The 12,300-nt window shown below is 45.8% G+C and overlaps 1 protein-coding gene across 2 annotated transcripts; it reads left to right on the plus strand.

Annotated features, from left to right (window-relative positions):
• Positions 1–1,016: 1,016 nt before the first annotated feature.
• Positions 1,017–9,218, plus strand: NPY (neuropeptide Y). 2 transcript variants are annotated; one of them, XM_060019909.1, is made up of 4 exons: positions 1,017–1,223; positions 2,621–2,808; positions 7,052–7,132; positions 9,021–9,218. In XM_060019909.1, the coding sequence occupies exons 2-4, from the start codon at positions 2,621–2,623 to the stop codon at positions 9,043–9,045; spliced, it is 294 nt and encodes a 97-aa protein (XP_059875892.1). In that variant the 5' UTR covers positions 1,017–1,223; the 3' UTR covers positions 9,046–9,218. The 2 variants fall into 2 exon arrangements, with proteins under 2 accessions (XP_059875892.1, XP_059875891.1); XM_060019908.1 differs by lacking the exon at positions 1,017–1,223 and adding an exon at positions 1,420–1,670.
• The last annotated feature ends 3,082 nt before the right edge of the window (positions 9,219–12,300 follow it).

Genomic DNA, 12,300 nt, shown 5'->3' on the forward strand with positions numbered 1-12,300 from the left:
TATACCCAATGGAATATTCTAAACATTTGTAACCTAGTATATCTTAATCGTATCTCAACAAAGCTGCTAAGAATAAACATCTACACGATTTTTGGAACAAAACCGTTCAGCTGCTAGAAGTGCCTCTTCTTATCAACAGTGGAATCAGAGTTAGAAAGTGTTTTGCTCTAACTTTACCAAAGGCTCTTTCACATAAGCATCCCTGAGCAAAGCTGAGAGCCTGGTATTGTGTTCCTGGTATATGTTGGGGTGATGGGGAAAGAGGCAGTCACCCAAGTGAAACGGATGTTGGTCTTCAAAATTGCTAACACAGAGACATACACACACACACACACACACACACACACACACACACACACACACACACTCAGGATTGCTTGCTGCACAGTAATTGATATTTAATTCAACGCTGTCAAAACAGCACAAAAACAAAATGTCAGTTTGACTTACTTGTCATTTTAGCATTAAAATAACGTGTAACTTAGGGTTTTAATTCCCTAACATGCCTTTTATTCAGAAAGATTCAGACTTCTAGAAGCATTCATTCAGGGAACTTCAAGACCTAGTCCACTACATGAAATTCTGATCCTGTAAAAATAGTTTATGCATCTTTCATATTCATTCTACAGGTTCAGTGGGATGTGCAAATTAATGGTGATTGTTTTTTTTACCTGTTTCATTTCGATCAGAGCCCGCATTCTCAATCAACGTTAATCGAACATATTTGGGACAATGCAACGGCCAGCAGATAAAAGAGAAAATGCTGTTAATTTAACTACCCGGTCGCTTTGCACCAAAATTTTGCGTTCGCGCTTTAAGGGGTCTCTCCGAGCTTCAGACTCCGCTCTTTTTCAGCAAACCCAGAAAGTGTCCCCCCTCTGAGGAGTTTTCAGTCGCTACACTCTTTCGGGTACCGCCCGAACGCCTAGCGTTTGGGCGAGCTCTTGGGGAGGGCTGATCTCCACGAAAAACAAGCTGGGTAAAGGGGCGAAGCCACAGAAACCTGTTCTCAGCCCCTGGGAGAAGCGGGGAGTTGGGACCCTCTAGCTCTGGACTTCGGGCTGGCTCCCGGACCTGCTTTAAGCGTAGGAATATCCGGGCACCGAATAGTCTACCCCTGAAAGCGCGCTGGAGCAGTGTCCGCGCCCTTGCCGCACGGATCCCGGAGAGGCTTCACCAAGTAGAGGATTCGGGTACCCCCAGCCCTGGCGCCCAGCTCGTTGGTACGGTGACAGGTGACAAAGATGATCTGGGCTGCTCCTATCTCTGGCAGGAATAGGTGGGGCGTGAAGGAGAGCGAGGTTTGGCCGCCGCGGGAGGGCAGGAACTTCTTTGGCGTGGTCCAGCGCCCTCGGAGCGCGCTGCCTTCCCCCCGGCAGGGCCTGGCGCGGGCGAGTCCGGGTGTGGGTGGCTCCCCGAGCCGATCTCGCGCGGCAGCGGTCCTAGCCCCCTCCCCCCTCCCCCGCCAACGGGGGTGGGAAGCGGCGGGGTGGGAGTCACCAAACGTGATTGCCCGAAGCCCCTCCTGCCGGGGCGAGGGAACGCCATAAAAGGCCCGTTGCGACCTGCTCCGGACACCCCATCCGCCGGCTCTCACCCCTCGGAGAGGCGAGCCGGACTGCACAGCACTCGCGGCCCAGTCACGCCCGCTCGCCAGCCCGCCAGCCACCGTGAGTGCCACGACCCGCTTGCTTGGCGGGAGCGAAGGGAGTGCGGGCACCTGTGAACTTGCCCGGGGCGCCGTCTCACCTTCTGCAGATCCCAGGGGCGCTGGGAGGGTCGCGCCCCGCTCCCCAACCCCTACGCGCCGGGCTCTCGGCGGCTAAATTCCACTTGCTCCTTCCTGTTCCCTCTGATGGTGCATCTGCCCTCTCCCCGACCCTCCTGGCTGGCTCGCCCCTCTGGGTTATCTTTAGGCGGATAAAGAGGGAGAACACGACCGCATCCCAGAGCAGCTGGCGGTTTCCTCGAGGGTCGCCGCCTGGAGGGAGTTTTCCCAAGGCGCGCTCCCAGAATGAGGACTCCCCGGAGCTTGGAAGACGCGCTCCCTGCCGCCTCTCGGGATCCTTGGGATCCGATCTGAGACTGACTGGCCCGGGAGCAGTTCTCCCCCCACCCCCCCACCCCCCAGTTGCCACCCTGAAGTACTCTCAGCCATCACTGTCGAGCTCCTGCGGCCGGGCAGACCAAAAGTAGAAAAGAAGAAACTTCTTTCCTCTAACAGGGGGTTTGGGGAAGAGGGTGGGAAAGGGATAAGTCCTCCACGCAGCGGCAGGAACTTCTAATCTGTTTTTTAAAGTGTTTTAAACTGGCGCCGGCGCCTCCCCCAACTCTGCGCCTCTCACCGCGGGATCTTCGGCCCTGCTACTTGACCAAAGTTGCTCAGAATTTTCGGACGGAGCAGCGGGGCCGGGCCAGAGCAGATCTGGACCTAAATCCGCAGGGTGGTGCTCGCCACGCTCCGCTTCCCTCGGCGTGACTGGGTCGAGCGCGGACTGGGGGTGGACGTGGGGTAGGGGTGGTAGCAGCGGGATGGGCGCGGGGTCCAGAGGAAGGAGGTGCGGAGTGTGTATCCTCTGAATCCCCCAAGCCCCCTCCGCTGCCCCTTCGGTGTACGCAGATGCTGGGTAGCAAGCGACTGGGGCTGTCCGGACTGACCCTCGCCCTGTCCCTGCTCGTGTGCCTGGGAGCTCTGGCCGAGGCGTACCCCTCCAAGCCCGACAACCCCGGAGAGGACGCGCCGGCGGAGGACTTGGCCAGATACTACTCGGCGCTGCGACACTACATCAATCTCATCACCAGGCAAAGGTACGTGGGCTACGTGGGAGCGACGACTCCGGGACCAACCCGCTTGCACACCCGGAGATCGTGGGGATTTCAGAAGACAGACACCTTTTCTTTTTCTTCTTTGTATCCCGGGGTAGGACAGTATCGGGCACATACTCAGCTATCAGTAAATACCAGGGCACTGAGTACATTCCCTCTGCAACTACAGTTACAAAATCCTGATCCCCAACTCAGGTTCCCCAGGCTGGGTGGCTGGCCATCTCCTGTCACCCACCCCCTTATCTTTTTTGTTCTTAGAGCAGTTGGGGGTTCTGTTTGCAAACCTGAATAGGAAAGTACCCCGTGAAAGGGGTCAGGAGGGCGCCAGGGAGGTGCTGTAGGGAGAAGGGAGAGCAGCGTATCTAGAAAAACAACAGCACAAGCTAAGGAGGAAACAGCTGAGTCGCCAAAGACATTGCCTGGTTTTCCACCCTGCCCAGACCGAAGTGAATGACGGTATTTAGGAAAAGACAAATAGAACTATTTTTTTCCCTTCTGTACAGTGTTTTATTGCAGTCTCAGCCCCTCACTTGACAATCCTGCTCCTAATAAGTAGATATTTAGCAAGAAAATAGTTGATGTAACATGGTGAGACTTTACCCATTTCATAGCAGGTGAGTTCTGAAAAGGAAATGCCCACTTGGTGCTTTTTTAAGGAGAAACTTACAGTGGTGTACTCACTGTAGGGTGAATCCAGGGATTACGTGTAATCTGAGAAATTGTCATTCATCTTTATTCTGAACCCCCGGAAAGCTAAGATGAAAGGCCATATTTTACTCTCAACATCAGATCTTAAGCAAAAAATCAGGGCTTCCCTGGTGGCGCAGTGGTTGAGAGTCCGCCTGCCGATGCAGGGGACACAGGTTCGTGCCCCGGTCCGGGAAGATCCCACATGCCGCGGAGCGGCTGGGCCCGTGAGCCATGGCCGCTGAGCCTGCGCGTCCGGAGCCTGTGCTCCACAACGGGAGAGGCCACAGCAGTGAGAGGCCCGCGTATCACAAAAAAAAAAAAAAATCAAATCCAAAATATTTTACAAATAACATAGGATTTAAAATTTGTTTCTAAAATTGGTTCATCTTAGTTTTGAATCATTCAGTATCTTATTTTAATTACTGAGATCAAATGACCTTAATAAGCTAAAAACAATGAGCTCTTTACAAGCATTAATGTTATTTAACATATTTAAATTACGTTTTGTAAAATATTGTTTTTTGTTTGTTGTTTTACTATATTCAGGGAATAGTTGGAAAGGATCCAAAGTGGGGAGAATTTATATTTCTTAATTTTTAACATCTTTTCTGTTTCATCAGAAAGCTGTTTCATCCTGAAAATCTTTTTTTAAAGTACCAATATATATAGAATCAGAAATACATGAAAGTGCCGGAATTAAATAGTATTGGTTTATGGTCCCTAAAGTCAGATAATTTTCATTAGTGAAAAGCAAAAATGTCTTATATCTTAATAGACTTTTCAGAAAGTTAATTGCTTCAAATTCTTGCTTATGCTATCATACAGACCAGAGAAAAGAACTTTTACGAATTGTTCTTTTTCTTCTAGGAAAGCCTTTATTAGTTATTTAGTCTGTTAATTATAGCATACAGTAAAACTTATTTTTCAGAGATGATTGCTGTAAACCTTTACTATTGTATAAAGCTTTAGTATTTCAACAAGTTTTCCTAGGCATTATTTTCTTCAGTCTTTACCTCAAAGCTTTGAAGTGAGTATACTTATCTCCATTTTACAGATCATGAAACTAAGAACATTTCATGAAAACCCTTTTTTAGTGATGATTAAATTGGAGCCCTCCTATCGATCTTTGGATGTTGTCACCACTGTCAGCAGTCAATGTGATCTTCAACACCCTTGATGAGGAGAAAATAAGGGAAAGGGATGAGATTCAGGTTAGGTGGGAAGGAGTTGGTCCTGAAGCAGTTTTCTGTCTCATCTTCATATAAGTTCCATCTTAGAAACACTCTAAGCCTTATGATCTGCACCCATCACCTCCATTCTGTACTCTTATCATCTTCCCACCGTACACATCCATTCATACGCACGTTTGTATTTTTGAAAATTACATTTGTGAACATACGTTTTAATTTGGCGTAAATGGTACTGTGATATCATTCTCTTTCCTCCCCTCTGCTACTCAGTTCATGTTCTAAAGCCATATACTCCTGGTTCATCGCTTCCATAGGTGGCATCGTTTCTTCTAGAGCATTGATCTACCACATTTTATTTATACAGTCTCCTAGGTCAGTGATTCTCAACTGGGGCTGACTTTATGCTCCCCAAGACACTGGGCAATGTCTGGAGACATTTTCGTTGTCATAGTGGTGGGGTGGGGAGGTGCTACTGGCATCTAGTGGGTAGAGGCCAGGGAAGCCGCTAAACATCCTACAATGCCTAGGACAGCCCCTGATAACAAAGACTTATCCCGCTCAAAATGTATACAGTGCCAAGACTGAGAAACTCAGCCCTAGACTAGAGTTTCTCCCTCTTGGTCTCTCATTGTTATCACCTGGGAGCTTTTAAAATATACTGATGCTGCTGTAACAGCAGCATCAGTATATTTAATGAACTTGTGAATTAAATCAGAATCTCCCCGTGGGGGGTGGGGCACGGGGCTGGGCTTTACAGTGATTTTAAAAGCTCCCCAGGTGATTCTAATATGCGGTCAGGTTTAAAATTCTTTTCCTTAGAGACGCTATCTTTGAAAGTTAAAGCATTGTGGAGAAGAAGGATAATCCAGAATTAATTAGAGATGGAAGAACAGTCATCAGTGCTGCTCTGGGTACCACTTTCTGACTGTGTAAATTCTGCTGTTACAGACTTAGGTTCTCTAATGGTAAATAGGAGAAAATATTCTCCAGTTCTTTAATTCACTGAAGTATGATGAGGATAAATGAGTTAAGGTTGCCCAAGAGTTTTAGCATTAGTAAAATCAACTGATGGACAGAATAAATACATATAAGCAGAAGCCTGCAGCCTGACACTACAACTCCAGAAAATCTTTGAGGAAATCTTACAAATGATGGGGACGGGGAGATGGCTTTGTATTTGCATCCCTTGAGTTCCAGCAAAGGAGCAATAATAGGAAATCTTTCCCCAGAATTTAGATTTAACTGTGCTCAGTAGGCAGTTAGCATATATCCTCCATCAGCTTTGTTCTGCTGTTTTATCTGTTAGCTAATCAATCCACGCCAGGCTTATTTTTCATTTGTGGAAAAAAGCAGCTGCTGATGTCCAATGCCCTTTCTAAGAAAGGGAAAAACAGACTCCTCAAAAAATACAACTTGGTGTAGACTTGTCAGATCCTTTAGCAGTGAGAGAGACAGACAGACAGACAGACTAATGTCCTCACTTACCTGGAGCCAGCAGCATATCCTACCCTGGCAGGAGAACATAACCTTGAATTCACATATCGCCCTATCCATATCCTGCTGTGGGAGAAAAGAGACCAAGAACATTTCCATGGACCAGAAGGATTCCTTCATATTTTCAGGGCAGATTAAAACCACAGCATGAGAGAAGGCTTTTAGCTTTTGGCACCCCAAATAAGTATGGACTCAGGATCTGTTGGCAGCTGTGAGAATGGGTGCATTTCAACAGCAGTAATGTGCATTCTTGTGTATCGCTCTGTCACTTTCAAAGCATTGTGACTTACATTGGATATTCATCAAGACTCTAATCTAAGCAGGAGTTATGATTTTGTTTTTACAAATGGGAGAACTGAGATTCAAAGACACAGGTGAGTCTAGAACTTCAGTCTGATGAGTTTTTCGTAGACCTGTTTCTGAAATATCATCTGGTCTCTTTGATTTAAACTGATGTGTATCATCAGAACTGTAAGCCAATTATCTAATTATGGAAACATTTAAAATCATACTTCGTGTCACCTAGTTATAAAACTATACATATGTATTGTTTGTGATAATATAAAAAGGCAAGAATTTGACTAGGAATTTTGGTTGGGTTATATAATCTGCTAAGTTATCTATTAAGTATTTAAGCAAAATTTAAATATATATATAATTTGAAATCATATTTATGATGTTTCTATATCATGTATGTTTCATTCACCTAGATTACTCGTTAGCAGATGATCAACTGAAAATAACTTTTATATTTAATACCACAAATCTTTTCTTTTCCTAAAGGTTTTTATGGTTCCTCCAAACTTGCTTTAAAGGACTTTTACTCTCCCCGACCCCGCTTTTTTTTTTAGATATGGAAAACGATCTAGCCCTGAGACACTGATTTCAGACCTCTTGATGAGAGAAAGCACGGAAAACGTTCCCAGAACTAGGTATGTAAACGCTTGTGTGGGGACATTATTGCAGAGTTCAGGTACCCAGGAGAGGGAAATCAGAGAGGGCTGCTGGGAGGAGGCGTTTGGAATGGGGTCTTCTAGACCAGGTAGGATTTGGACAGAAAGAGGGGTGGGGAACAGAGCAGGGAGGACCTTTCTCTTCACACACTCATTTGCAAATCTCTAAACTGCTGTGGGGTAATATTTTCTGGCTCAAATTATTTGATGCTCCTTTGAAATTTTAAATATGAGTGACTTTAATCTCAGAAATTACTCTATAGAGAATTTCTCACTGGCTTAGATTGTGGAAGCATAGGGTAAGCAGCCCATCTCTACATTGAAATGACCAACTCTCCATCTTTGGCTGAGGTCATCTTTAGTTGTTATACCCTAGGTGGAGGATCTCCACATCCTAGGAAATGCCCCTTCTGGTTCTCACTCCAGTCTTCCTGGTTTTACACGAAGCTGTAGATAAGTCGAGGGGTACTCCTGCTTACTTTTTGACATGTTTTAGTTCAACTGATGTCACATCATAATTTATCACATTCAATGAATGAACAAGAATGACATTATTCTTAGGGCTTGTCTGGAGCCTTGGGGCCTTCTTGGAGTGTGGACCTGCCTTAGGAAGGGTGCCCTCTGATATCTAGGTGTCAGACATTGGGCTGGGGTCCTCCTGAGAGGAGACTGTGAGTGAAAAGATGCCTGGTCCTCCTCCGTTTCCATAACTGACTCTCCTGTCCCAGGCCCCCTGCCCCTACCCACCAGTAAGATCACATGGCATATGGTTTATCCAGTTCTGTGCTAGCTAGTCCGCCTTAAACCCAGAGCTCTACAACATCAAGAACCAAGTTCCCCAGGAGAGGTCACTAGAACACTTGCTCAGCACGTGTGACCGGTTGTCACTCTTCATTGGGTTCTCCCCAGAGGATGAGCCGACGACCCTCTGAGCCGCCCGCCTCCCCTCCCACCCTCCCTCTGTTCTCTTGTGAAATGGCCAGCCAGGGTGAAGGTGCACGTGTAGAGTTGTCAGGTTTGTTCTCTCTGAAGGAAGCACCAATTTGGACTGAAATAAAACTCCCGTGCTCTTGTCCCTGGCGGTAGCAGCCAAGACTTGAACGTCAAATGCAAGGGAAGCAGGTGGAAAACTCGTAAGGGTGGTTTTTACATACTAAGCAATACATACTTTTTAATGTTTCATTGATAGGCATATGATGTTTGCCACCGTAAAAAGTTTAGGCTATGCTCTATCTACTTAGGGTTAGAAATATATAATCGTCCAGACCGACTTACTGTCTTGCTTCTGCTCTTTGTTTTGTGGCCAAGCCTCACACGGTTGGTGCATGAAATAGAGTTAATCGTACTCTGATTGACAGGCTCAATCATGTGTACTTAGAAGGAGACAAAACTTGACAGCCTTGAAGTTGCCTGTGAATGCTATTTTATTTAAAAGGGTTCTTTGTAGTCTAATAAATAGCACCTTACTACATAAAAAGCCTTGCAGGAAAATACAGGAAGCACATTCAGAGTTGAATAACAGTAAGTTTTTTTTTACAGTTTCATGTGATTCCTGTAGTTGTGATCTTCAGAAATATTGCAGGGTTCTTTGGCTTCTTTGATAAATACAGAGCCTTTTAAATACTCCCTCTGAGATTTGCCTGAGACTCTCGGTAACATGAGTGAAAGCTACTCAGCTGGGTCTCTGTACATTATGCCACTGTCTCCCGCTCTGATAGTCTACATGGCCTCCTATTTAGAATGCCAACAGCAGACTTTTCAACAGCTTCTGATCATCTTTCAGTTCAGAACTGAATGTCTTACTCTTGCAAGGCTCCCAGGAAGTTGGGAAGCTTCTCTTACGTGCTTTGCTTCTTGTGTTTGACAGGCTGGAAGACCCTTCTATGTGGTGATGGGAAATGAAACTTGCTCTCCGGTCTTTGCCTATTTTTCAACCCCTATTTCATCCTGTAAAACTAGAGTCTGCCGGTCCTCCCAATGCATGCAGCCCCTTTGCTCACCTCTGCAGAATTTCCTTTTGTCGACATTGTATATATGTGCGTTTAAATAAAGTACCACGCATTCAAAAGTGTATGCTCCTCAATGCAGAATCTGCTGTTGCAGTAGTAAGAATTATTTGAAGTTATTCATTAAACCACAATCTCCCTCAAGTAGCAGATTCAAGGTTTGTTTCACCAATATTAAAACAGTGCCTATGGAAGATATAAAGATATGATTTATGACGACCAAGACTCAGCTGTGGGGAGTGTGTGTGTGAGTGTGTGTGAACAACAGACATATTTGGAAACACAGAGCAGGGCAATGCTAATTTCTAACAATTTGCTGAACTTTTTCCCCCATTCATATGGAATTCTTGCTAACCTTGTTAGCCTATGCTGTCAGCAGAAAGGACTGATGTCTGAAGGAACTTTCTGCAAAATGTCCTGTATGTCCTTTGTTGAATACAGTAGTCACTAGGTACATGTGGCTTTTGAGCACTTGAATGTAGCAAGTGCAAATAAGGAGCAGAGTTTTACATTTTAGTGTATCTTAAATAGCCACGTGTTTCCAGTGGCTGCCATATCAGACAGCTCAGATCTACACGTTTACTTAGGCCACCACTCTTAGAATTTGAGTCCTAAACAGAAACACACTGAGTAGGATGATTATCTTTTCACACAACATGGGGTATGATAATTAATTTAGCTAAAGGTTATTAAACTTCCCCTCTCCTTCACTTACTATACTCCCTCCACGTACTTATTTGCATAGGCTTAGTATTAGATTCTGATGTGTAATTTCTAAATCAAAGAAAATGGGCCTCATCCTATATTTGTACTTTGAACCACACCGTAAAAAATATGCACAAATATTTTTATGTGATGTCTTAAAACTGCTTACAAAAACCCTGTACACACCGTGACTTAGGGAATTGTATGGTATACAAAATATTCTTTGTTCACAAAGCATTCTAATGTTTCCCCAGTGCCCTTATGAAAGGAACCAAAGAGGTCCCTCATCCCTTTCATCATATGAGGACATAGCAGGACGATGCTGGCTATGAACCAGGAAGCAAGCTCTCACCAGACAACAAATCTGCTGGTGCTTGATCTTGGGCTTTCCAACCTCCAGAACTGTGAGCAATAAATCTGTGTGGTTTTTAAGCCACTCAGTCTATGGTAATTTGCGATAGCAGCCCGAGTGGACTAAGACATCCCTGAGAAACAGAAATTGACTTTAAGAAATACAATAATGGTATAAAAAAAAAATCGCACAACTACATTCCAAGAGATTCCCTAGTAGTACTTCTGAAACATCTTCAGCCTGATAACCCTTCTTGGAATGAGTTTAAAGGCACCATACCACCCATATATCATTGCAAATAATAATCATAATCTTTGCGAGAGTTACAGTAAGAATAATTCAACCTTCATTCATGAAATGCCTGTGAGCAACATAGTCATTATCAAGTAAATGTATGAGAATTTATGAAGCTCTCCTCTGATCCTAGCTTTATTCAACATTCTAAGAGGTATAAATTGTGTATGTGTTTTTGTAGGTGCCATTGTGTTTTTATTTTGATCCTTTCAGTGCTCATGACACATTCAAGCAGAGGATTATTCCCCCCATTTTCACAAGTGAGGAAGCTGAGGCCCAGGGAAAGTAAGTGACTTTCCCCACTGCATTCAGGTTAGGGGGATTTGACAGCAGCTGCTCTAATTTCAGACTTCACCCTGCCCGATGATGTCTCGTGGAAGAAGTAAGTCAAGACCAGGTCATATATGACCTTGTCAACAACATAATCGTGGCACACTTAAAACAAATTAGAGAATAACAAAGTACTAAACTGTACAAAAGGCATTTAGAAATGGAAATGAGTGTGGGTAGAATTAGCTAGAAAAGTCTTCAAAGAGACCATGAATGTTGAGCTGGGATTGAGGACATTCTGGGTGAGGTGACCCGCTGAGCTCAACACAGAGGTGGACCAGCTTGCAGAGTGGCCAGGGTTGGATCAGTGAAGCAGGTCCAAGAATGGCCAGACTCACTCATCCATTCATCCATTCACACACTTAGCATTTTCGAGCACCTAATACCTGTTGGACGTTGCACTAAGCACTGGGCATACAAAGATCAGTAATAGTTTCTCAGGGAATTTGCCCTCCAATGAGGGAGACAGATAATTAGCGCATCGTTGGAAGTACAGAGATGGGAGTGTTAGAGTTTGGGGATGTTAGGGGCCTCTTTTCCACTCATCATGCCTCCCTTTGCAGTTTCCTGACAAAGGAGCTATAGATTTAACAATCAATTGGCAAATGGAGAACAAAGTACCAGATGGGCAAGTATCCAATGAAGCCAAAGACAGGGCTGCCCTAAGCTGAATCAGAGCACCTGGCTGAGGCCTGAACCTCTAGGGTAGCCCAGCCCCCTTACGAAACCTCAGCACCCTGGTGGGGAGCGGCAGGAATAGTGAGGTGTGTGGCAGTCTCACAAATCCACTTACGCAAACAGCACACAGACAGGAAGAGGCAGCCTGCCACGTCCAGCAGCAGAGGGGGGAAGAGGAGGGACACTCGTGAATGCGTGTTACCTTCTGGACAATATCCCTGCCCATTGGGCTCCCCTGGTGGCGCAGTGGTTGAGAGCCCGCCTGCCGATGCAGGGGACACGGATGCGTGCCCTGGTCCGGGAAGATCCCACATGCCGCGGAGCGGCTGGGCCCGTGAGCCATGGCCGCTGAGCCTGTGCGTCCGGAGCCTGTGCTCCACAACAGGCGAGGCCACAACAGTAAGAGGCCCGCGTACCGCAAAAAAAAAAAAAAAAAAAAAAAATCCCTGCCCACAGTGCAATGTGGTCTCAAGAATCAATCAGGATAGCAGCTTCATTCCATGCAGGGGGAGATAGTAAAAGAGAACAGAGGAGGAACAGCCAGAAGCCTCTACTGGCCAAGACTAAAACTTAAGCCCTTTGAATTCAATACACTCAAAGCTGTGATCCACTGTTTCAGGGGAAGAGATACCTCCGCCCTCTCTAACAGGAGCTGGGCAGGAGGTGTTACAGGAGCCATGAAGGGGCACCCACCCCAGGCTGGTGAGACTGGAGGAGGCAGGCCAAACTTCCTGGAGCTACCGGTGCTTGAGCGGAGGTTTGAAGGCAGAGCACCAACTGCC

Source organism: Delphinus delphis, chromosome 9, assembly GCF_949987515.2.
Source record: "Delphinus delphis chromosome 9, mDelDel1.2, whole genome shotgun sequence".
NCBI lineage: Eukaryota > Metazoa > Chordata > Mammalia > Artiodactyla > Delphinidae > Delphinus > Delphinus delphis.